The 25,391-nt window shown below is 53.1% G+C and overlaps 1 protein-coding gene across 23 annotated transcripts in view; it reads right to left on the minus strand.

Moving 5' to 3' along the window:
* Positions 1-13,870: 13,870 nt before the first annotated feature.
* Positions 13,871-25,391, minus strand: part of ARHGAP27 (Rho GTPase activating protein 27) — a 35,453-nt gene continuing 23,932 nt past the window's right edge. For 5 of the 23 annotated variants that reach the window (XM_035303184.3, XM_078373373.1, XM_078373375.1 and 2 more), the window contains 16 exons: positions 24,810-25,217; positions 24,277-24,459; positions 23,980-24,060; positions 23,825-23,908; positions 23,652-23,717; positions 23,407-23,474; positions 22,994-23,084; positions 22,100-22,204; positions 17,704-17,802; positions 16,797-16,908; positions 16,549-16,671; positions 16,377-16,475; positions 16,115-16,192; positions 15,891-16,025; positions 15,652-15,757; positions 13,871-15,539 (listed from right to left, as the gene is read on the minus strand). In XM_035303184.3, coding sequence (XP_035159075.3) covers positions 15,362-15,539; positions 15,652-15,757; positions 15,891-16,025; positions 16,115-16,192; positions 16,377-16,475; positions 16,549-16,671; positions 16,797-16,908; positions 17,704-17,802; positions 22,100-22,204; positions 22,994-23,084; positions 23,407-23,474; positions 23,652-23,717; positions 23,825-23,908; positions 23,980-24,060; positions 24,277-24,459; positions 24,810-25,217 — 2,016 coding nt within the window. In that variant the 3' untranslated portion in view covers positions 13,871-15,361. Of the gene's footprint in view, positions 15,540-15,651; positions 15,758-15,890; positions 16,026-16,114; positions 16,193-16,376; positions 16,476-16,548; positions 16,672-16,796; positions 17,065-17,703; positions 17,803-22,099; positions 22,205-22,993; positions 23,085-23,406; positions 23,475-23,651; positions 23,718-23,824; positions 23,909-23,979; positions 24,061-24,276; positions 24,460-24,809; positions 25,218-25,391 lie in introns of all 23 variants that reach the window. The other 18 variants (XM_078373368.1, XM_078373366.1, XM_078373367.1 and 15 more) reach the window with 6 other exon arrangements.

A 25,391-nucleotide genomic window follows, 5' to 3' on the forward strand; every position in this document is an offset into this window, starting at 1 on the left:
AATCCCAGCACTTTGGGAGGCTGAGGAGGGTGGATCACTTGAGGTCAGGAGTTTGAGACCAGCCTGTCCAATATGGTGAAAGCCCGTTTCTACTAAAAATACAAAAATTAGCCGGGTGTGGTGGCATGCACCTGTAATCCCAGTTACTCAGGATTCTGAGGCAGGAGAATTGCTTGAACCCGGGAAGTGGAGGTTTCAGTGAGCCAAGATGGCGCCACTGCACTCCAGCCTGGGTGATGGAACAAGACTCCATCTCAAAATACAAAAAAATGAGCAACCCTTTCTTATGCAGCAAGTGCCTGGCTTAGGGAACCTGTTACCCTTCTGCAATGAAGTAGAAGTTGGAGGTGCTCTAATGGGTGACCTATCCATATAGGGTGCTAAAGGGAACTGGGATGACTTGGGGACATCCCGAACCTTTAAGGCTGACATCATGGCGATAACCACTCACCCACAACACATCTCGTGGTACCAGTTCTCCGTAGATGGATAAGGCCCGTAATGCAGGGCTGCATGTGTAATATTCTTACGAGCACCCAAAAGGAACCAGGCCCTCCCTGCCAGGAAGCTGTAGGGAAATTAGAATCATTTAGAGTTGTCCATTCTTTCTTTGGCTAGTGAGTAGGTATTGAAAGCCTCCTCCTAGGAACCTAGTCTGGTGCCAACTGCTACAGGAATAGTGAACCATATAAATAGCCCAAATAGGATAGAATTAGCATTGGGTGTGCACATGTCACGGGTGGAATGGTGCATAGCGGGTGGAGTGAACCCCACCTGGGGCTGGCATGGGAGGATGAGCAGTGTGATTGCCAGGTGCAGAAGCATTCCAGGGAACGACATGTGCAAACACCTGGTTGTGCAGAGAGGTGTGTGTGAAACAGCAGGGCTGGCCAGGGAGCAGTAGGCAGCTGCGTGTGGCTGCACCTCTCCCACTCACCCAGTGTGTTCAGTGCTGTGCCTCTTTATTTCACTGAGCAAGCCCATCCTCCTCTAAGGTGATTGATAGGCGAGGAAGCTGATGCTCAGAGACACTGGGTAGCTTGCCTAAAGTCCCACAGCCTGTGTCACAGCTGATTCAAAGTCAAGTTTGTTAGCTTTACAAATCTGAGCTCTTTTCTTTTTTAAGCTCTCCTTTCCCAAATCTGTGCTCTTAACCACCAAGCGGTACTGTCTTTATAACAGGACGCAGGACCTCATAAGCCAGGCATGGCAATTTGGACTTGATCCAAGGTAAAGCTCTCCCCAGATACCTGCCATTTGCACTGTACCTTCAGGATAAAGCTGCTAGAGCCTAGAACTTTCATTTTCTTTTCTTTTTTTTTTTTTTTTTTTTTTTTTTTGAGACAGAGTTTCACTCTTGTCGCCCAGGCTGGAGTGGAGTGGCATGATCTCGGCTCACTGTAGCCTCCGCCTTGCAGGTTCAAGCAATTCTCTTGCCTCAGCCTCCCAAGTATTTGGGATTACAGGTGCCCACCACCATGCCCAGTGATTTTTTTTGTATTTTTTGTAGAGTTGGGGTTTCGCCATGTTGGGAAGCCTAGTTTCAAACTCCTGACCTTAGGTGATCTGCCAGCCTTGGCCTTCCAAAGTGCTGGGATTACAGGCATGAGCCACTGTGCCTGGCCTTATTTTCTTAATGTTTGTCTTTAAATGTTTCACATTAAAAAAAAAAAAAAAAGCTTAAGTGATTTTGGTCATGCATGGTGGTTTACCACCATGGCAAACCCAGAACTTTGGGAGACAGAAGCGGAAGGATCACTTGGGGCCAAGAGTTCAAGATCAGCCTGGGCAACAAAGTGAGACTCCCATCTCTACAAAGAATCAAATAATTTGCTCGGTGTGATGATGTGTGCCTCTGGTCCCAGCTACATGGGAGGCTGAGGCAGGAGAATTGCCTGAGCTCAGGAGGTCGAGGCTGCAGTAAACTGTGATAGCACCACTGCACTCCAGCCTGGGCAACAGAGCAAGACTCTGTCTCAAAAAAAATTTAAGTAATTTTTTCTTGATGCATAACATACATATGAAAGAGTACACTAAGCAATCATTTTTCATTTGTGTAAGAACACAGTAATTTTTCATCCAGGTCAAAAACAGAATATTATGCGTCTTTCAGCAGCCTCCTCCCAGGAGCAGTTCCACAGGGCAGCCACTCTCTGAGTTTCAGCAGCATAGATTAATTGCCTGCTTTTGAATTTTATATTAAACAGAACCGTAACCACTGTTCTTTTTCATGCCTGGCTTCTTTTGCTCAACATTTGTGTGGTTTATTTCATTTTCACTTTATACAGAATTCCATTATGTGAATGTACCACATGTAGTTACCCATTCTGCTGGTGAACATACAGGTTATTTTGCATTTTTGGCTGTGATGATAAAGATGCTATAAACATGCCAGGGCATGACTTTGGTGAATGCCATGTACTCATTTCTGCTGGAATTATACCTAGGCATTGAATTCCTGGGTCATAAGGTAGTGTAGAGACGTTTAGCTTCAATAGATGTGGCCACTTTCCAAAGTAGTTGTTACAGTTTATATTACCTTCACTAGAAGTAAATCAGACTTCCAATTGTCCCACACCGCTGCCAACATTTGTTACTGTCTTTTTCACTTTAGCCCTGTGGGTGTAATTGATCACATTTCATGTTTATCGGCCACTCACATGTCCTCTTTTGTTAAGTATGAAGGCATTTACCCATTTTTATTTCTATTGATTTTTTAACTGATAAATAAGAGTTCTTTTTTTCTTGTTTTTTTTTTTTTTTTTCAGACAGGGTCTCACTCTGTCACCCAGGCTGGAGCACAGTGGTACGATCTCAGCTCACTGCAACCTCCACTTCCCAGGCTCAAGTGATTCTTGTGCCTCAGCCTTCTGAGTAGCTGGAATTATGGGCATGCCCCACCATGCCCAGCTAATTTTTGTATTTTTAGTAAAGACAGCGTTTTGTCATGTTGGCCAGTCTGGTCTTGGACTCCTGGTCTCAAGTAATCCTCCAGCCTCAGCCTCCCGAAGTGCTGGGATTACGGGCATGAGCCACCATGCCGCACCAAGAGTTCTTGATATATTTAGGATGATAGTTCTTTGATGGATATGCAATTTGCAATATTTTCTCTTAAATAAATTTATTTTGTGAAACATTGCTACTATAACTAGAGATCCCTACTATATGTCACATATAGTAGGTAACTGTAAAATAAATAAAATTAAGACCATATTATCTTTCCATTCTAATTAGATATCTTGCCATGGGTGGTTGTGGCTGGGATACTGATCCCTGCAAAAAAGAGAGATTAGCAAGAGAAAAACAGAGTGAAGGACAACAGGGAGACTCGTGTTGGCATAATCAAAAGGCTGGACAGAGTTAGAGAAGAAACAAGTTTCTCATCTCGCAACTACTAGAGATCACCCCAGTGCAGCACTGGTAGGTGGTGTGGGAGGTCCTTGAAACTCCTAGAATCACGCCAAGTGCCACTCACTCTGTGAACCTCCACTTAGGGAAACACAACTTATGGGATGTGGATGCAACGAGGTTGTTAACCTGGGGTTGCCATAATAACAGCGATATTTTAGAGAAATCAAGTGGCAATAAGCACAGAAGCGAAGGTGGAGGAGGGGACCGGAGGGAGGAGCAGTGGAGGAGATCCAGGTGGCAAGTGGGGAGTGTCTAAACCAGGAGTGAGCCAGGCGATGGGGTGGGCTGGGGTGGGCAAGACTGGAGGTAGAATCTGGGAAAGCAGTGACTGGTTGATGGGTTGATGTGTTAAGTGAGGAAAGGGAGCCATCTGGGGTGACACTGGAATTTCTAAACTGGGGAACCGGGAAGAGAGAGGTAGCAAAGACAGGAGAAGGAAATTATGGGAAGAGAGGAGACGACAAAACCAATCTGAGACATGTTGAATTAGAAGTGTTTACAGGACCACAGAGGGAGATTGATTGAGTGATTCATTCATTCATATTTACCGAGCATGTGCTGGCACCAGGGGTGCAGCCGGCCACCAGACAGACAAGATTCATGCTCTGACCGAGGTTAACATTTGTGGGAAAGACAGACAAGGGGAAGGACAGGCAAAGACAAGCAAATAAAGTGGTGGGAGTTTCACCTGGGGCTCGGGGCTCTGGGTTGCGGGGTGATTTGGGACCTGGCAGCAGAAGGGCAGCAGTTACAGCTGGGTGGGTGGGTAAGCTTGCCTAGGGAGGGGGCAAAGTGAGCTGAACAGAGGAGGGGGCACCTGCCAGCGTTAACAGGCTGCAGAGGAAGGAGTGCCCATAAGGAAAACCACCAAGGAGCAATTAGAGAGGGAGCTAGCTGGTCACAGGAGGGTTTCAAAGATATGACAACTGGCAAATTCACTCATTTATTCAATCCAACTTTACTTGACCCTCTCCGTGTGCCAGGGCCCTGGTGATCAGAGATGAATGAGAAGCCTCTGGGGGCAACAGGTGTGTTGTGTGCCAGTGACAAGCCCAGGCCACATGAAGGAGATTCTGTTACGAAGTCCACACGCCACGCATTGTGGGGGCACAGAGGATGGAGGCTCACATTTTTTTATGCCTGATGTGTGCAAGGCCCTGGGGAAGGCTTCATGGAAATGTGGCAGAAGGCAGAATGGGGGCAAGGGCATGGCGGTGAGACCTGCAGGGCTGACGCGGACAGTAGAGGCATCCCAGAAGCCTTGGCACAGGCGTGAGAGCAGAGAGTCAGCCAGAGGACAAGGAGCTGAGGATGGGGTGAAGATTGCACAGAGAGTGTGGGCTGAGCTCGGAAGGGCATGAGGGACTGTGCAGGTTTTGAGGAGAGTACCTGCTGGGCTCAGGAATGTTCCACCAAGAAGACAGGACTCAGGGTGGCTGAATGTCAAGGCCCCTAGGATGCTGGGGACAGGGCACCCCTTCCTGGCTCCCAGCAGTTAGCAGGTGTCAGAGCTCAGTAAGCACCCACTCTATGCCCTGCACAAGTGCGGGATCCACGCAGCCCAGAGCATGCTGGGTAAGGCTCTGGGTGGGGGGTGGCGGGCGCATCTGGAAAGGCATCTTTCAGGGAGGCGAGAGCCAGTTATGGAGCCCGAGAACAAAGAGGAGCTAGCACAAGCTCCGGGGTCTGGGGAGCCTTGTCTTAGGAGAGGGATTCTCTTGGGAGAATCCTTGGTTGCTGAGGATGGGAAGAGTGGGCAAGGCAGAGGTGCCAAGGCTCTGCCGGGTGGTCTGAGCCCAGATCCACACTGTAATGGGGAACCCCAGGCCCACGGGACCTCCCTCTGCCTGACTCCAGACCATCTCTTCCTGGTTCACGCCTCACTTCGCCTTCTCCGCCTTTGCCTCCTCGACTATATGCTATCAGCCTCTTCCCCCAGCCTCAAAGCTCAGGGCTGGCCGGAAACATGGGGGCTGGGATCCAGAGAGGGCCAAGACGTCAGGGTTCTCTTGGTCCTGATGCACAAGGCAAAGCTCCCTCTCAGCCTCCCTGCTGTTCTCCCTCGGAATCGCCCCTTGGGCAAAAGGCCTCTGACGCCCCCTACTGGCAGCTCAGCTTCAAGACTTCCAAACACTCTTCTGCTTCAACCCTGTGACTGAAGTGAGGTCCAGCCTGAGCACATCTAGGGCCAGTTCCCCGCTGCAGAGAGGTGGTGTGGGCGGGGCTAGGATGGAAGTCTTGTGATATTTGCCTGAACACAAACAGCTTCCTAAATGGTCCCCTCCCTCCCTCCTTCAGCCACAGCTGGGAGAATCTCTTTAAAACCATATTTGTAGAATACCACTAGGCAGTAACAGGTAATGACTTTTTGATACCCACAATGACTTGAGTGGATCCTAAGGGCATTATGCTGAGTGCAAAAAGCTGGTCTTGGAAGGTTGCATGCTATTTCCATCCATTAACATTCTCAAAAGGAGCAAATTATAGAGATGGATAAAGACAGGGTTGCCAGGGATTGGGGAAGGCACAGAAGGATGTGAGAGGAAAGGGGAAGCATAAGGAGTTTCATTTGAGGTAATGGAACATTCTGTATCTTGGTTGCTGCGGTGCTGGCTATATGAATCTATGCATGTGATAAAATGTCATGAAATTATACACAAAGAGAAACAAAAATGAGTGCATGCAAAGAATGGTGAAATCAAGCAAGGTCTATAGTTAGTTACATCACTTTCCTGGTTTTGATAAGGCACAATGGTTATGTAAGATGGCACCACCAGGGGAAGCCAGGTGCCAGATGCACCAGACCTCTCTGTACTATTTATGTCACTTCTTGTGAGTCAATAATTCCTTCAAAATAAAAAGTTTGTAAAAAGAGAAAACCATTCCTGGCTATATTGTCCACCTGGTCATCACCTAGTGGCACCCACTGGGCTATTGAGGATGAAGTCCATTCTCCAGCAGGGCCCAGGAGTCCTTCATGGCCTGGCCCCTTCTTGTGAAATGAAATTTGCCATGTCCCTTAATACACCAAGCCCTGCTCTGAGGCTGGCAACCAAAGAAGAATATCCACTCCTGGAGGACACGGGGCTCGACCTCACTCACAGCTCCAATTCTACTTGGCAGGGCCCCTCTTGTGAATGCCAGTGGGTCCTCTCCTGTACTGGCCTGAGGGGACAGTCTTCCACTTCTGATGCTCTCACCCAAACCAGACAAAAGTACACTTCCCCACAACACTGCTGGGCTGAAGTCTTGGAAATGGACGGCTCCAGTGCTCTGGAAACAAAAGAGTCACTGGCCCAATGTGCTCTACTGTCCACCAGGAGATCTGGCTGCACCCCAGGGGCTCCTCCACAGCCCTTCTGCATCTGGTCCCGTCACAGAGGCTGTCTCATCCCAGGACCCAGGACTATCCTTGGGACTGAGAAACAAAGACTATCAAGACTTTGTAAATGTTCCTGCACCCGGCACTGGGCCATGTGTGTTACACATGTATCGTTTTATAATCGTGAGCAGTTTCTGAGGTAGGTGTGAGTGTCCTAACTTTACAGGTGAGCGCACTGAAGTGAACCACTTGCCCAAGATCACTCGATAGGAAATGGCAGAGCTGGAAATTGAACTCTAGTTGTCTTCCTTTTCATGTATCCGCTCATTAATAGGTATTTCTTGAACCTGTGTTATGTGCCAGGCACTGTGCTAGGGGCTTGGCATATGATGGTGAGCAACAACAGAGCCCCCCCCGCATCCTGGGCTTATAGTATCATGGGAGGGAGGTGCAAACAGCAATAAATAATCATGATATATGAATGTAAAATGACACATTTAGATAAGAGAAGCATATGGGTCTCTGATGGTGTGTAACAAAGAATGCTGACCTAGCTGGGCATTGGGAGAAGCTGTCGGAGGAAGTCACCTGAGCACAGTGCTAAAAGGATGACTAAGCAAGGGAGAAGAGAACTATAAAGAGAGCACAGCACATGCAAAGATCCTGGGGCAGAGGGGAGTGTGAAACATTTGTGAAATCGATGGGAGACCATTGTAGCTGCAGTGCAAAACCAAAGAGCACGTAAGGCACGTAAGACCCAGCAAGTGTTTACTGCAGCCAGACTGTGCTCTCAGAACCTTGTGAGTATCATCTCATGACATCTTCACAACCACCTATGAGGTTAGTGCTGCTATTGCCTCCCCATTCTCCAGATGAAAATATGGGGCACAAAGGAGTGAGTCAATTATCCAGAACCATCTGGCAGGGGCAACGTGGAGCTCAGATTTGAATCTAGGCAGCCTGACTTGAGAGCCCATGCTCTGAGCCACTGTCTCACACTGGTTCACTAGAGAAATTGAGGAGTGGGTGGGTGCAAGCCCCAGGCAGGCCATGCTGAGCTTGGTCATTTCCTTAAATGAGTGGAAAGGATTTTAGGCAGGGTGATAATTTAATTAGATGTGTGTTCTGAAATGAGGCTGGATGAGGTGGGGGCAATAAGGACTTGGGACGGGGAAGGGGGCTGGGCGCTGTTGCAGGGTCCGGGTGGGAGATATTAGCCCCTTAGACCAGGGAGAGGCCCTAGTGATGGAGGCGAGTGGATCAGAGAGAAAGAACTGACAAGACCCAGATCAGTTATGGAGGCAGGAGAGAGAGAGGAGATGGAGGGAGTAGCCACATTCCCAGGTTTCTGGCTCACCTGGCTTGGGGGATGATAGAGCCTTTGCCTGGGACACGTCAAACCCTGGAGGAGTACAAGGTTTGGGGAAAATCGTGAATCCATTCTTGGGCTGAGGACCATCCCAGAGCAGATGTCAGGTTGTCAGAGGGCACCAGGGTTGGGAGCCCAGAGAGCAGTCAGGCCTGGTACTATGCATCAGTGAGTTGCTGATGCCGAGGGTGTAGACACTTTCATCTAGGGAGGGAGGATGGTGAGACGAGGGGCCGGCCCCAAGGACTCTGCCTGTACTGGCTGGTACAGCAGAGAATGAGATGCATGGCCAGAGGTGGGAGGAAAACGAGGAGAATATGCAAGCCAAGAGAAAGGGAATGTTTCCAAGGTGGTCAGCAGAGGACAGGGTGCCCCGAAAGGCAATTAATATACAGACCTCCAAATATCCAGCAGCTATTGATGAGAAATCATCAGTGAGTTTAGGCGAAAAAACTCAGTTTTCCGATGTGTGTGTGGGGTGGGGTTGGGGAGCAAACAAGAGAAGCAGGTGGATACAGTGAATGTAGACGATGTCTGAGAAGTCTGGCTGCAAAGGGGAGGAGGGGGAGGAGGAGGAGGAGGGGGAGGAGGAGGAGGGGGAGGAGGAGGAGGAGGAGGAGGAGGAGGAAGAGGGGGAGGAGTGGGAGGAAGAGGGGAGGAGGAGGGGGAGGAGGAGGAGGAGGGGGAGGAGGAGGAAGAGGGGGAGGAGTGGGAGGAAGAGGGGAGGAGGAGGGGGAGGAGGAGGAGGAGGGGGAGGAGGAGGAAGAAGGGGAGGAGTGGGAGGAGGAGGGGGAGGAGGACGGGAAGGAGGGGGAGGAGGGGGGAGGAGGAAGGGGAGGAGGGGAAGGAGGAGGGGGAGGGGGAGGAAGGGAGGAGGGGGAGAAGGAGGGAGAGGAGGGGGAGGGGGAGGGGAAGGAGGGGGAGGGGGAGGGGAAGGAGGAGGAGGAGGAGGAGGAGGAGGAGGAGGAGGAGGGTAGCAGCTGCAGAGATGTGGGGTTGAGAGGAGTTTTTCAGAGAGAGGCTCTTCAGCACGTTCCGTGGCAAGGGGCAGGGGTCAGGTGATGCAGCGGATACCATGGGTGCTACTCAGATGCCCTCCTCCAGGACTGAGCATGGGTTTCCCAAAGGGCAGGGAGGGACAGCGGCCAGTAGCACTAATCCTAACCTCTCTCCAGGATGTGCCCTGGGCTGAAGAGAGCCCCTCTGCCCAAATCCATGGCCTCCCTTCTCCCACATGACAGGGCAGCCCCTTTCCGGTGGCCTGGCCCCTGGCCATAATGGAGCACAAAGCTGAGGCTACCTGTGGGGTGCCTGAGGCCGCAGATGGGCCTGGGCCCCAGCTTTGCTCCTCCCTGGGCCGTTCCTGCTGCTTCCACCCCGCAGGCACTGGTCTTGAGGTCACACCCAGCAAGCCCCTGCCAGTGTCTCTGTTTCCTGGGACATTCAACCCGAGACAGCAGATTAATAGTAAGAAGAGGGGCCAGTGATAGTGGATATTTCCCAAAAAACAGAGATGAACCATGCCCTGGAAAAGTGTCTGCTCTGAGGTACTGAGAAAAGGAGGCCAGGGAAGCCGTGGTTAGGGCAGGCTGAGCCCATGGTGGGATGTTAAGTGTGTCCGCCATTCTGTGAGGTGGAGGAGGGTCACCCGTTGAGAGAGTGGGAAGGTCGGGAGGGCGAGGGGATGGAGGGAATGAAGAGCTGAAATGGTTGTTGCAGAAGGAAGCAGAAAGGCGAGAGGAAGCAGAAACCCTCAAACACGGCTGCTGGGAGACTGTGCAGCTGTAGAAAACAATTTGACGGTTCCTTCCTCAAAAGGTGAAAGGTAGAGTTACCTTTTAATCCAGCAATTTAATCCAGGAAACTCCTGGGAATTCCACAGGAGAATTAAAACATGAGTCATAGACAAGTGTTTGTGCCTCCCACCCCATTACTATGTTGAAGCCCTAACCCTCCATGTGATGGTATTGAGGTGGGGCCTCTGGGAGGTGATTCGGTTCAGATGAGGCCATAAAGGTGAGATCAGTGTCCTTGTAATAAATGGAGGTGACTGGAGCTCGATCTATCTGTGCCACATGAGAACACAGTGAGAAGGCGGCTGTCTGCAAGCTGGGAAGAGAGCCCTCATCAGAACCTGACCCTACTGGCACCTTGCTTGAAATTCCAGCCTCCGTAACTGTGAGAAATCTGTCTCTGCTGTTTTAGCCACCCAGTCTGTGGTAATTTGTTACGGTAGCAATGGCTGACTGAGGTGCTATGTCCACAGAAAAACCTGTGTGTCTTCATGGCAGCATTGTTCATATTAGCCAAAAACTGGAAACAACTAAAATGTCCACCAGTTGACACGTGGATAAACAAAATGTGACATATCCGTAAATGGAATGTTATTTGACAATAAAAAAGAATGAGGGCCGGGTGTGGTGGCTCACGCCTCAAATCACAGCACGTTGAGAGGCGGAGGTGGGAGAAGTTCAGGGCCAGCCTAGATAACATGGTAAGACCTTGTCTCTACAAACAGTGCAAAAGTTAGCCAGGTGTGGTGGTGCACGCTTGTAGTCCCAGCTACTTGGGAGGCTGAGATGGAAAGATTGCTTGAGCCTGGGAGGTAGAGGTTGCAGTGAACCAAGATTGCACCACTACAGTCCAGCCTGGGTGACAGAGTGAGACTCTGTCTCAAAAATAAATAAAACAAAATAATAAATAATAAATAAAATAATAAGAAAAAGTAATGATGCAGGCTACAACCTGGATGAACCTGTGAACTTGTGCCAGCCCACAGCCCAGTGGGGAGACCTGGCCATGGAGGCACAAGTGTATCCAGTGAGCTAAGTGTGATGAGAGAGATACACCGAGAGAGCAGAGGAGGGTGTGGGGGTAAGGTGTGAGCCGAGGCTTGGAGGAGGAGGAGGAACTGGCCAGGGGAAAGGGAAGGGGGCAGGGGAACTGTTGGCCCAAAGCTATCCAAGCACGCAGTAGCCTGGAGTGTACCGGGGCAGCAGGCGCAGGCACAGCTGGTGTGCAGAGGTGGGAGAGGTGACTGCTGGGTGGAGGATTGAATGGGGAGAGGAGACGCCCATTCAGAGGCCACTGTGATCATCCAGATAAGGGAGACCAAGGGAAGATGGGACATATGTAGGAGTAGAAGATTGGGACTCTGGGGACTGGAGGTGCCATGCTCAGAGCAGGGCTGCTGTGAGCTTTGTTGCAGATGGGTTGCGTGTCCAGTGTCTGGCAGTTATCCCATGGAAGTGTGCCTTAAGCAGGTAGATTTTGCACATGGGACTCGGGAGAGAGCACTTCACGCTGGTGCTAGATTTGGGGGATACGGGTGCAGGCTTGGTAGCTGTCTGCAGGGTGGAATGGTTGAGGGATGGTGGAAGAGAGAGAGCAGTGGGCTGAGGGCACAATCTGGGGGTGGGGCATCACCATTTATTTATAGGGCAAGCAGAGAACACAGGGAGCTGAGGAAGGGAGGAGTGGGGTGGTGGAGACTCATGTAAGCCAGGCACAGTGGCTCATACTGTAATCCCAGTGCTTTGGGAGGCTGAGGAAGGAGGATCACTAGAGGCCAGGAGTTTGAGACCAGCCTGGGTAACATAGTGAGATCTCATCTCTACAAAGTAAAAAATTAGTCAGGCATGGTGGTGTGTGCCTATAGTTCCAGCTGCTCAGGAGGCTGAGGCAAGAGGATGGCTTGAGCCTGGGAGGTCGAGGCCATAGTGAGCTATAATCACACTGCTGCACTCCAGCCTGGGCAGCAGAGTAAGACCTTGTCTCGAAAAAAGAAAAAAAGAAAAAAGAAGAGAAGGGTGGGGCATGGGGCTCATGCCTATAATCCCAGCACTTTGGGAGGCCGAGGCAGATGGATCACTTGAGGTCAGGAGTTCAAGACCAGCCTGACCAATGTGGTGAAACCCTGTCTCTACTAAAAATACAAAAAATTAGCTGGATATGGTGGCAAGCACTTGTAATCCCAGTTACTCAGGAGGCTGAGGCAGGAGAATTGCTTGAACCCAGGAGATGGAGGTTGCAGTGACCGGAGATTGCACCACTGCACTCCAGCCTGGGCAACAAGAGAAAAACTCTGTCTCAGAAAAAGAACCAAAAACAAACAAACAAACAAACAAACAAACAAACAAACACCCCAAAAAACCAACTAACCAACCAACCAGCCAAGAAACAACAACAACAAAAAAAACAAAACGAAAACCCCATGTTGCTGCAGGCAAAAGAACAGTGTGTCTCAAGGAGGGCAGCAGGCAGTCCACGTGCTCATTCGCACAGGATTGGGCAACCAAGTGGACACCATGGCCTTTCTGAGAGTAGCTTCAGGGGCAGACCTGTAGGCTGCAGGAGGACTCAAGGGCGTCTGCTGAGAGGCGGTGGCTTGGGGAGAGATCCCCGAGGCAGCCCTTATCAGCTGTACCACTGTTGCTCCTTTTTATATCTCTCCCCCGGCCAGACAGAGCTTCAAGAGGGAAGACATTTCTACATATCCTTGTATTTCTGAACACAATCCAATTCGTTCCCAACCTATTCCACGCGCACCCACAGTGCTCACCATTCATGTGCTCAGGGCTGGGGCCGCGTGACTGAGCCTTGGGCTTCTGTTGGGGGATAAGGTAAGTCCCCAGACTGCAAATGAAGCTCTGGGCCAGGCTCTGCCACCAGCCTGCCATGTGACTGCAGGTGACTTATGACGTTCTCTCTAGAGGTCTCCTCATTGGTAGTGGGTAATTTCTGACACTCCTTGAGGAAAAAATGTGGTCATTCTAGGACCTCTCGGCCTACTGCTATATTATTTGCCCTCTGAGGACTTGGCAGGGTCAGAAGCCTGGGGTGGAGAAGGAGGTGGAGAGCTCCCTGCGTTTCGGCTCCTTGTCCTGGGGCCCCAATGTCCTTGGCACAGGCCCCCTACTCAGGTGATCCCTAAGGCCCCACAGGCTCTGTGCCTTACAGCTCTCCAGCCTCACCTCACACCCATGCCCCCTGGCTTTCTGGGCCCTGGTCACAATGCTTTTCTCTCAGATTTTGTTCTCCCCACAAGCGTTCCTGCCCCATAGCCTTGGCACGTGCCACTGCCACCAACTAGCACCCTTCCCTTACCCCCTCGCCTGCTCGACTCATTTTCATTGTTTACTGCTTCTCTCAAATGTGGCTTCTGCAGAGGCATCTTGGGCCCCTGGGCAACACTCACACCCCATGACACACCTTCTGAGCACCCAGCGCTTCTTCCAGCTCTTGTACAAATGTGGTAACCAAGTAATTAGCTGGTGTCCGTCTGTCTAGTTTCACCTCGGACTCAAATGAGAGTGGTCCCTGTCATGGGTCCTCTGCTGGAGAAGGCTCCAGTCCAGATCCGTGTCTGTGGCTCTCCTCACAGGAGGAGGAATCTGGCGGGCTCTCTTGAAGCCTGGATCCTCCCTTTAGACCATACTTCTGACACTTGGGGCCCCAGAATGCCTTGCCCAAATAGCTCCAGGCACACTCCCTCAAGGGCGGATGACATCACCAGTGGGGTCACCAAGTGGCAGCTGGCTGCAGGGGGTATGGGCAGTTTGCACACATGGACTACAGTGTCTGTGTATGTGCCTGAGAGCCTCTGCTTGGGGGAGGAGGGCTCTGTGGGTGCAAAGACGAGGGGGAAGGCTGAGCCCAGGGCCTGCTCTTCTCCTGCCACCACATTTGGGCATGGAACTTGGAAAAATCAAAGAAGTTTAAATTAGAACCTGGCCAGCCAGGTCATTATCAAAGCACATTTGTCAAAGTAGGAGAATAGAACATATTTTATTTAACAGTTGTTAGCTTGATTGATAACTTTTAAATATTTAGACATATGGTATGAGGCCTCCCGTGTGTACTCTTGCCCTGTCCCTGCTGGCAATGGGGTGGGCTTCAGTCAGCCTCACACATCAGACCATAAGCTCCACCAGGGCAGGTGGCCCTCGACGTGCCCCTGCCCAGAGCACAATGCCTGGCACAGAAGAGCAGACAATAAATACCGGCTGTGAGAAACAAATGGGATAATCCAGGCAAAATGCTTGGCATGATGCAAATTCCAATAAATATCAGCTGTCATTGTCTGTTGCATTAATGAACAGGTGGGTGGGTGGGGCTGGGTGACAAGGGCCGAAAGCTGAGGTGACTTGTGTCTGAGGAGGGAAGGGATCTGCTGTCCCCTGGGATTCACGCTTCCTTTTTTGAGGTTGTGTCCAACTTCCCCACACCCTGCAGGCCTGCCCAGCTCTTCATAGCAAAGTGGGCCCCACATGGGCATACCTGATGGTCAGAGTGTCAAGAGGGCTGGAAGCTCCTGCTAGGGCTCTGTCCCCCTCCCCCAGGACAGGACAGCTGGGGCAGGCTCCTTTTTTCCCTTCAGGGGCCTCCTCAGGTCCAGAGGGAATATACCCAGTTTAGCTCTGGCATAGGCCCAAAGGTTGGAGGAGTGGTAGCTGAAAGGACTGATTTTCTCCCTTATCCAGGCTGTGCCCTGGTGTGGGAGGAGCCTTTTCTGGGGAGTGAGATCACTCACTGGGCCCTGAGCAAGCCACATTGTTGCTGCAGGCCTCAGTGTCCCCGTCTATAAAATGGAACTGGCCATGTCGAGCGAGGACGCCAGGCGTGCACGTGGTGAACAGGATGAAGCCTTGCGCAGAACACCAGTGGGTCAAGGGCAGCAGAGGCCCAGGACCCCCAACAGGAAAGCAGATGAAACTGGTCCACAGCCAGCCTGTGAGAGGCTCAGGCAGGAGGTCATCCCTGAGGCCTGAGAAGGGCAGGTTCAGCCGCCCGCTGGAGGCTAGGTCAGTTCTGTTTCCACAGTGGGGAAGTAGTCATAGCTGTCCCATAACTGGCACAGTGCTGGTACAGGGCCAGAACCCACAGAGTCTCTGCGGAGGCCTCCACGAGGTGACCACCAGAAGCAGCCAGGAAGCGCCCCCACCAGGCTCCTCCTCCCAGCAACCACCATTCCAGAAAACAAACTCTCACCCCCACACACGCTATCGCACACGTACAGTAGGCGTGATGCCACAGAGGAAAAAAACCTAATTAATCCCAAAACAGGACGTGCGGGGCGGGGCCGGGGGTGGGGTGTAAATCACATTTTGCGAAGTGCCCACTAGGTGTCACCGTACCCTCAGAATCGAGGGTACAAGAAGTCACATCGGCCTGTGGCTGTGCGCTGGCGGAGGGTCCCAGAGTGAAGGAGGCCAGGCTGCAAGGCTAGGGCGGCGGCCGCCCCAGTCCCAGGCCCGCCGTCAGTGCGGCGCGAAGATGTCGGAGCACTGCTGCAGGATGAGCTCCACCACCTGGTTCTGGAAGACCATGGTCATGGGCATGCTGTTCTCTTCCACCTCGGGCCGCAGCAGCGTGGGCCCGAACACAATGGCCACGCTCTGAACCGACATGCGGTTCTGCTCGCCGTGCTCGATCACCCTGCGGCGAGGGTCAGTGGGATCAGGGCTTGGAACTGCGGGGACGCGCGAGGTTGAGGGGGTGCTCCAGCCTGGACCTGCCTCCCCCTTCTCGCGCAGCCCGCCCGGCTCACCGGCAGAGGTGCTGGAAGAGCAGCCGCAGCGTGTCGTGGTTGGGGGCGGGCAGCGAGCGCACCAGGTCGCGTACACAGCGGCTGCGCTGGGCCTGGTCCTGCAACTCTGGTTGAGCGAAGGGTCGGAGGGAGGGAGTCGCACGTGGAGATAGGGGGTGTCGGCCAGGCAAGGGGAGCCCGCCAAAGGGGTGGCCTGCCGCGCACCTACCCCACCCCCCCCACCTGCCCCAGGTGCTCACTGATGGCCGCAATGAACTGGCGGAAGTGCGAGAAGGGGAAGAGGGGCTCGGGCAGCTCCCGAAAGAAGAGCTTCAGGGCGCCGGTGATGACGTGGACGTCCTCCCAGCGCCCGTCGTCCAAGTCGAGGCGCTCATCTGTGGCGGAGGAAGGGAAAGGGGCCGACGGAGGTCAGTACCCCTCGAGCCTTCAGGCACTGGGGCAGGGGAATGCGGACGGGCCTCACCGTGGTCCACTTTATAGCGCAGCTTCTGGATGGTGGCCAGGTTTCCACTGATGCGGTACAGCCCGTCGATGTCCAGACCTGGGGCAGAGGGAGGCGCTGACCCCAGGTTCAAGGTGCAGGGTGGGGATACGGAATCCCACTCGAGGCTTCCCTTTCTTTCCCCCGGACCTGGTGTCCCTCCAGGGGTCTCCAGCTTGTGGTCCTCGCAGGAGACCAGCAAGCACCCCAATGCCTGCCTCCCTCACCCCCGCAGCGCACGTACCGCGGGCTTCGACGGCGCGGATGCATTGCTGCACGAAGCGCGGCACTCGGCTCCTCTCACGCTCACATAGCGCGGCCAGCGCGCAGCCGAACACCTGGTCTAGGGCAGAGGCTCGTCAGCGCCCGCCCGGCCTGCGCCGCCCCGTTCCCCGTTCTCCGCAGGCCTCAGGTACCTTTGATGTAGCCCTTTTCCCGCAGCGACTGCAGTGTGGGCCGCCTCTGGAGGAACTTGCGGAGCTTGTGCCGGACCTTGCTCAAGTCGCTCTCCAGACCCCCGGGGCCCAGGGCGGGCGTGGCTGCGGCAGGGGAGAACAGGACTGAGTCAGGAGGCGGCGCCGGGGTAGGCCGGGCAGGTCCCAGCAGTGGTTACCCCCGGGAGAGGCCTCCTGGGAGCCCCCAGCCCATCCCGCCTTGCGCACACCTGCACTCGGCCGCGCGTCTTCCTCTTTCTCCTGCAAGCTTCCCAGGCGCTCACTCGACCCGAAGTCCACGCTGCTGCTCTCGGTCTCCTCCTCAGGGGGCAGCTCTGCGGACTGGATTCCCGCAGCCTCAGAGAGGCAGGGCCTTGAGCCAGCTGCGGGTCCTTCCAGGAACGCAAAATGCCCTCCCAAAAGGCATGGCCTGGAGACCCTCAGCGAAGAGTCCTCTCCTCCTAACCGGGTTAACTCCCCTCGCCTCCACCAGTGAGCCTGAGAACATTCACTTCCCTTAGCTGCATGGAGCCCTTAAGGTGCAGAGACCTCATTTTTCTCAGCTCCTCTAACGAATTGAGCATTCCTCAATATGTGGCTCCCAGTTCTGACCCAGTACCTCTAGCTGTGCCGGACTACTGCCCACAACTGCACCAACATCACCTCTCTGGCTCTGGAGTCCTACCTCTATTAATATAGCCAAAAGCTGCACTCAGTGTTGGCTCATGGGGAATTAAGGGTCAAAAAGCCCCAGGTCATTTCCAGGTCAATAGTTGTGAGAGGGGCCCCGTCCTATCCTCTACTTATGCAATTGGTATTTTGAACCTTAAAAAAAATGATTGACTATTGAAATCAATCCTTTAAAATGTTATCTGCTAGCTTCAGTCTGCCATTGGTTGGCTTGCAGAGTGTATATCTGGCCTCCTGCCTCCTGTGAGATGGGAAATTCCTCTAGAATATGCCCCTGCCCTCACCTGGAGAGTCTTCCTGTAGGGCCAACCCCAGGGCTGGATTCACAGACTTAGGAAGGCTGTTTCCTCAGCAGCCTACCCTGCCATCTCAGCCTAAGTGGGGGACTGCATTTGCATAATGGCCACCCTCTCCCCATTGCCCCTAGCGGCCCCAGGCTCTGCTTACCAGCTCGTGGATGCCCTGGGCAATGGCCTTGTGCCAGGTGCTGATGATGGCCTCCGAGTCATGCTGGATCAGATACTCTGAGCCATCTCGGCTCCGCAGCTGGAGGGACACATGTCACTGGGTCATCTCTGGTACCCTGGGTTTGCCCTGGAGGTTGGCCCCAGTTGAGGGTAGGTACAGAGATAGAGGTGACCTGTTTTTGCCCCCAGGCACTCAGCGCTTAATGGGGCAAGGGCCTCATCCCAGGCCAAGTTTTGGGTTTTCTGCATCACTTAAAGCAGTGGGTGACTGCATCTCTGTATTACAGATGAGCAAACAGGCTCAGCAAGTTTTAGCTGCTTCCTCATGGGCACACAGCTAGTGAGTGATGAGCACAGAGCTGCAGGGCTCAATTGTCTGGTATACTTTCCCTCCCCCAACCTGCCTCCCTGCAAGCCACAGAACATGGCAGGCCTAATGCAGAGCACTAGCCTGCAAACTAGGTGAAAGAAACTTCCTATGTGAGGCCAGGTTCGGTGGCTCACACCTGGAATCCCAGCATTTTGGGAGGCTGAGGCAGGTGGATCACTTGAGGTCAGGAGTTTGAAACCAGCCTGGCCAACATGGTGAAACCCTGTCTCTACTAAAAATACAAAAATTAGCTGGGCTTGGTGGTGGGCGCCTGTAATCCCAGCTGCTTGGGAGGCTGAGGCAGGAGAATTGCTTGAACCCGGGAGTGGAGATTGCAGTGAGCTGAGATCATACCACTGCACCATTGCACTTCAGCCTGGACAAGAGAGCAAGACTCCATCTCAAAAAAAAAAAAAAAAGAAAAAAAAAAAAGAAACTTCCTATGTGAGACCCCTGACTACTAGACACAACAGTGAATATAGGGAGAGAGGATTTGAAAGCAGATCATGACATTCCAGAGAAAGCAAGGTTTCCCCTTGTCCCTCCCCATGCACACACTGAGGACCCAGAAGCATTGTCCCACCTTCTGCAGCCAGGAGTAACTACCACCTCCCACACTCCAGCCTGGGCAACACATCTGATAGCCCACTTCATCATGAAGCATAAATTAAACAAAATGCCAGAAGGAAACTTGCCACTGCAGGGCTGATGCTCAGAGTCCTTTCTGAGTTGGATGACAGCTTAGATGGATCTCTCATCCGCCTCTGGCTCTGAGGACCCAGTGTTCCAGGTTAATGTGATTTGGCTGCTGCAGCTCACACCAACCCTGCCCTTTCGGTTCAGCAAGACTCAGAGACAGCAGAAACTGTCTCAGACCTCAGGGAACAACTCCTAGAATCAGAGTGGACTGTCCTTGGCTGTCCTTTTAAACTTATACTTGAAGATTATTTAAACTTCTTAAAAAAGAAAGAAAGAAAGTGGCATATCCCACCCCCTAGCCTTCCCCTGCAAAGGCTAGAGAACCTTCAAGAGGCAGATAACACAGCCTCGCTCTAATCAAAGCAGACAAGAGCTCTGCTCAAGATTATCCCAGAGAATGGCTTGACAGCACTTCTAAAACAACAGCCATGATTGTTGGCAGGTCTCTCAAAGCATAATCAGTTCATATTTGCAAGTTTCATGTAGAAGGCAAAGTGTATTATTACATAGCAATGCATTTCACAAAATATTCACCCCCAGCCAGGTGTAACAGCTCATCCCTGTAATCCTAGTGCTTTGGGAGGGTAAGGTGGGAGGAGTCCCTGAGACCAGGAATTCAAGTCTGGGCAATAGAATGAGAGCCTATCTCTAAAAAACAGCTTTAAAAATTAGCCAGGCATGCTGGTGTGCACCTGTAGTTCCAGCTACTCTGGAGGCTGAAGCGGGAGCATCACTTGAGCCCAGGAATTGGAAGCTGCAAGGAGCTACAATTAAGCCACTGCACTCCAGCCTGGGCAGCACAGTCAGACCCTCTCTGTAAGAATAAACAACACATTTATCCTGTTGGACGCACAGGCAAATGCTAGCAGTTCTCAGGGTACTGTTGCTGAAGTTTTCTGTGACTTTGGGGTGACTAGGAAGACCTGCTGTGAAAATTTCCTGTACCCAACAAAGCCATCCGTCCTCAATGATATAAAATTTGGGGCTATCTCTTGAGGAAAACCCTGGAGCTGGCTACAGGCTGCCCTGCACAGAGGGAGGATGGCCAGCAGCCAACCAGGAGGCAGGGGCTGGTGATTTCCACTCAGGCTTGCCCACCTTCCCACTGGCCTGAACAGCACCTGCCTTCCAGTCCTTTCCAGCAAAGACAACCCAGAAAGTCCTATTCTGAAACTTTCATCAAAAGACCATCAGAGATGACCTTCATTGAGAACTGTTTGAAGGATATCCCTATCCCTCAAAGTCAGGGGAGAAACATGCCAAGCAAAGGTGATGTCTCAGGCCGGGCGTGGTGGCTCACACCTGTAGTCTCAGCACTTGGGAGGCCAGGAGTTTGAGACCAGCTTGGCCAACATGGTGAAACCTCATCTTTACTAAATACAAAGAAATTAGCCAGGCATGCTGGCAGGCACCTGTGGAGTCCCAGCTACTCAGGAGACTGAGGCAGGAGAATAGCTTGAACCCAGGAGGCGGAGTTGCAGTAAGCTGAGATTGCACCACTGCACTCCAGCCTGGGTGACAGAGTGAGACTCCATCTCAAATAATAATAATAATAATAATAGAAATGGAGTCTCTCCTCAATTTAACACCATGGCAGATATTGTTAGTTGATCACAGAACTCTACCCTGTCAAGCCAGAGAAGGCTTCAGAATTCTTCTCAAGGAGGTTCCAGGCTGGGCACAGTGGCTCGCGCCTGTAATCCCAACACTTTGGGAGGCTGAGACTGGAGGATCACTTAAGGCCTTGAGTTTGAGACCCGCCCAGGCAACACAGCCAGACCCCATCTCCATAAAAACTAAAATTAGCCAGATATGATGGAACGCGCCTATAGTCCTCACTTCTCGGAAGGAAGCCTTAGGTGGGAGGATCGGTTGAGCCCAGGGACTTGCGGCTTCAGTGAGCTATGACCACACCGCTGCACTTCAGCCTGGGCAACAGAGCAAGACCCTGTCTCTAAAAACAAAAACCAAAAACAAAACTCGGAAGACTGCAGACCTACTCATCAGAATAGCTCATGAGATGAAACCAGTTTTCCAACTTTGCTTTGTAGAGATCCTGGTTCTAGAACTGAATGGAGCTTGGTGAATAATCAGGAAACTACACACTCAGGTTCCGTGCAGAACTGCTTTTTCTGGGCTTGGACACGAGGTCATGCTGTCGGCCTTCATCATAACAAAGCTGCCTGAAGCAGCCCAGATCCTGAATTAAGCCTCCCTGGAGCTGTTTTGCAGAGTACCTGCCTCGTCCTTCTAGATCCCATGTTCATGAAGCTACACACAATAAATTTAGGAGTGAAGGGTTAGGAAAAAGCTTTGATTCCCTCGACATCTGGGTGGGTTTTATTAGCTTTTCAACGACAAAGAGACATGCACCTGATAGGCCTTCTCTTTTCACCTTACCCAGCAGGAAAGTCGGAGCTAAGTTTTCCTTAGCAACCACCTTAGCACCGCTACATCGTCTGCCCCCCAATTCTTCTCCATCTTGAGCCCCATCTCTAACTTGTTTTTCATGGTCCTGGCTTTTCAGTGAATTTGCCAGTTCACCACATGTGTTTCTGTTGTGATCTGCCTCAAACCTTCTAGGGACTGAGGTCAGGGTAAAAGTAGTTTAAAAACCAGACAACACGTGGATGGTGAAGGCTGTGGCACTGGGAGGATCCTTCTGCTTCTTCTCTCCCTTCCAGTGGGGGTAGCCTGGTAGTGTTGCCCACTGCCCCAGTTTATTTACTGGGGATGCAGTCCAGTTGGAAATGGGGCTCTGGCTCAGGGGCAGGGAAGGGGACCTAGGGAGAAAGAGGTTTCCCAACCAGGCCTGTCACAGTAAGCAGCCACAGACAGGGAGCCTTCTATCTCTCTGGCTGGGTTGAGGGCTGCCATTCCAGGCATGAGAATTTCCTCTCCCAGAGGCCTTACTCCTCACCACCCTCCAGGGCAAGGATTATTATTAACTCAGCTCCTGGAGAGGGAACTGCAGAATCTGTGATGCTAGAAACACAGGATAGGTCCCCTGTAGGGGAAGGGGGCAGTGTTGGCCTCGAGCCCCAAGAATAGTAGCCCCAATTCTTCCCAGGTTCTCCTTCTTGGGGCTTGCCTATAGTAAGGGTCCCAGAGCACTGCCCACAACTGCACCAATGTCACCTCTCTAGCTCTGGATTCCTACCTCTATTAATACAGCCAAAAGCTGCACTCAGTGTTGGCTCATAGGGAATTAAGGGTCAAAAGCTCCAGGTCATTTCCAGATGGTTATCAGAGGGCTGGCAGGCATCACTAAGCGCCTTCCTTCCTTCTCCCCACACCCACCACTCACCTCCAGCACATTCTTCTTACTGGATTTGTCTTTGGGGGCCCAGGAGAGAGAGGCCCCCCTCAGCTCCACTGTGTACTCAGGGGTGGAAAACTTGGAAGGCTGCCTCTGTGGGAGGAGAAGGAAGGTCACAGGTAGTCCTTGGCTCAGATGTGTCTGCTGTCGCACTCTGGCTCTAGGAATAGGATAGGGTCACTGGCATGGCCAGGAAACAACTCTGGGGGAAAGAGCCCCAAGCATTCCTGGATCCAGAGACCCTGATGCTTCTTAACCACAGAGCCTGCTGACTGGCATGTCCACTGCTGCTCACCCTCCCAGGGAGGACAGGAAAAGAGCACAGCCTGCATCCCTGCAAGCAGGTGCATCTGCCCCCAGCCTCCCTGCCCTCCAGGCTGGAGCTGGCCACCCTCAAGACTGTTCCCCATCTCCCAGGGGCTGAAACTGCTTGTCTTGGAGTAAATCTGCCAGCATCACCCCTTCCCTGCCAAGGCCCAGCTCCTCTAACTCATGGACCACTCTCTCAGACCTGGTCATCTCCTAGACAGATTAAATAGAGCAGCTAGGGGCTGGGCACAGTGGCTCATGCCTGTAATCCCAGCACTTTGGGAGGCCAAGGTGGGTGGATCACCTGAGGTCAGGAGTCCAGGACCAGCCTGGCCAACATAGTGAAATCTTGTCTCTACTAAAAATATAAATACTATCCAGGCATGGTGACACATGCCTGTAGTCCCAGCTACTTAAGAAGCTAAGGCAGAACTCAGGAGGCAGAGGTTGCAGTGAGCTGAGATCACACCACTGCACTCCAGCCTGGGTGACAGAGTGAGACTCTACCTCAAAAAAAAAAAAAAAAAAAAGAGAGAAGATGGGATGGTCCCTGCCCTGGGGACCTGGCCTCACCAGGCCGCCTGCAGCCGAGGTCTTTGAGTCCTTGAAGAATGTCAGGACGCCACCCTCCAGCACTGTCCAGGAGGCACTCCAGTGCTTCTTCCTAGGTGGGGGTGGGGAAGTGGGGGTGGCAGGACTTAGATTTGATCCTGGGCTGAGGGCCTCCTCCCACCCCAGGAAAAGGCCAGAGCTTAGGAACACAGGCTGGGGCACCCCACTACAAGGGCCGGAATCCTGACTCTAACACCGAGCAGCCACAGGACCTCGAGCAAGTCACTTTATCTTGCAGTGCTTCAGTGTCCACAGAGGACCACTCATGAAGTTGATGTGAGGATTTAATAAGAGCCTGGCATACAGCCTGGCATACAGTGAACATCATCACCAGGGCCCACCCTGCCCCAGCCTGGGTGTAGACAGGCTCTCACCGGAGCCGCTTTCCCTTGTCTGCCGTCTTGGTGCGATGGAGCACCCCTGCCTTGTCCAAGGTCTTGGTCTAAGAGAGAGAAGGGGAAAGAGTGGGTGAGCTATGGGGAGCAGATGGTGGTGTCCTGCTCAGCTGTCACTTCTTATGGTCTGGGCCTGTCTCCACTGAATCCTCCTTGTCAGCCCCACCACCTGGCTGGGGGTAGGGGTAGGGGGCGGGGGTGGGGGCGGGGGTGGTGATGCCTACCCTCATAGCAGCTGTGGCAGGAGAGATTTCCTCCCAGTTCCCAACCTCATCCAACTCTGCCGGGACCTATGGGGGAGACAGATATATTCCACCCAGTTCCTCCTCCCAGGACCTCCAGAAGCCCCACTGCTTCTGCAGTGGTCCTGCCAGGACCTGAATGCCTCCTCCCCTACCTTCTCCTCTGGAGGGCTGGCCTGGGCTGGGGTGTCACTGTCCTGGCTGGATTTATGGATGCTTCGAGGGGCAGGGACAGGGACCTGGGGAGAAAAACACAGTCATATGTGATCCCTTCCTCTCTCCCCAGCACCCCCTTTCCCCAGGTTGTTACCTGGGGCAGCTCCCATCGAACGGAGGAGTCCTCTGGATTGTAGAAGTATGGCTTCCCATGGGGGTCCTCCAGCCTCACCCACTGTCGGGAGAGGAACTGTCAGGGCTCCCAGCCTGGCTCATGAGAGGGAAGGAAAAGGTTCCCTCTAACGAGATTCCAAGACAGCACCAGGGAATCTGGAGGGGGAGGTGCAGGCGACTGCATTTGGCTGGTTTGCGCTGCAGTTTAGAGCACTAAGAAGAGCTGTTTGAGGAAGGACTCCGAGGCTGTTCAGGTCCATCTGCCCATTGTCCCTACCTGCTCCTGGGTGAAGTGGTTGGTGTAGACCGTCTGCTTGTCCTGGCTGACGTGACATGACCAGCCGGGGGGTGTGGACAAGGGAGAAGTGGGTCTGGGCTCATTGAAGGAGCCCACGGGAGAATAGTCCTCCTCAGGGTAACTGGTCAGCGACTCGGGGTAGTCAGTCTCGGGGGTGGGGGGCTGCGGGGAGCAGAAGATGGAGTCAGAGGCTCCTGAGTGCCAATACTGCCTGCTGGCCCTGCCCTTTTGGACCAGACACACCCCCTTGCCCTTGCCCTCAGCCTGCTCCCTGAGGCTGTGGGAGCAGGAGGCGGAGTCAGAGGCAGAGGTAGCCCCGCCCACCCAGGCCCCGTCCCTTATTCTCTGGTCCCTGGGTCTGTGGGAGCAAGAGACGAGGTCACAGGTATTCAGAAGTAGCCCCGCCCACCAAGTCCCGCCCCTCACCGGTGTGTCCCGGGGCCTCTGGGAGCAGGAGGCGGGGTCAGAGGCGTTCAGAGGGTAGTCCCGCCCACTCCAGCCCCGCCCCTCACCCGTGGGTTCCTAGGGCTGCCGGGGCTCAAGCCCGGCTGCATCTCCAGCTCCTCCTCCGGCTCGTCTTCGGCCTCGTCTTCCCAGGCCGTTTCGCCTGTCAGCGGGTTGTAGAAGAACACCCTGCGGCTCTCCTCATCCCAGTACTGGCCCCACTCGGTCTCGAAGCTCACGTGGCTGCCGACTGAGGCAGGGGAGGTGGCTGGGGTGGAAGCGCCCTCGGCAGCCTCAAAGGGTGACTCCCAGGTGGTAACGCCTGTGTCCGGGTTGTAGTAGTAGGGGCGCCCGGTTACGGCGTCCGTGTGCGTCTCCCACACCGGGCTGGGAAGAGGGGCCGCTGAGGCGCCCGGAGAAGTGGCCCGGGGCTGCCTTTCTATGTTCGCGTACACGGGTTCCGGGGGGTCGTCCGCCTGCGGGAGGAGAAAGCCTTTGTGTTTTCGGAAGCCTTCCAAAATGCTAACAGAGGTCCCATCTGGGCAGTGCGATTATAGGGGTTTATTTGTTTTTGTTTTGTTTTGTTTTCTTTAAGCTTTCCTGCAACCTCAAAATTTTGTACAATAAAGCTTTTTAAAAATCAGAAGTTC

This window comes from Callithrix jacchus, chromosome 5 (genome assembly GCF_049354715.1).
Source record: "Callithrix jacchus isolate 240 chromosome 5, calJac240_pri, whole genome shotgun sequence".
In the NCBI taxonomy this organism is placed as follows: domain Eukaryota; kingdom Metazoa; phylum Chordata; class Mammalia; order Primates; family Cebidae; genus Callithrix; species Callithrix jacchus.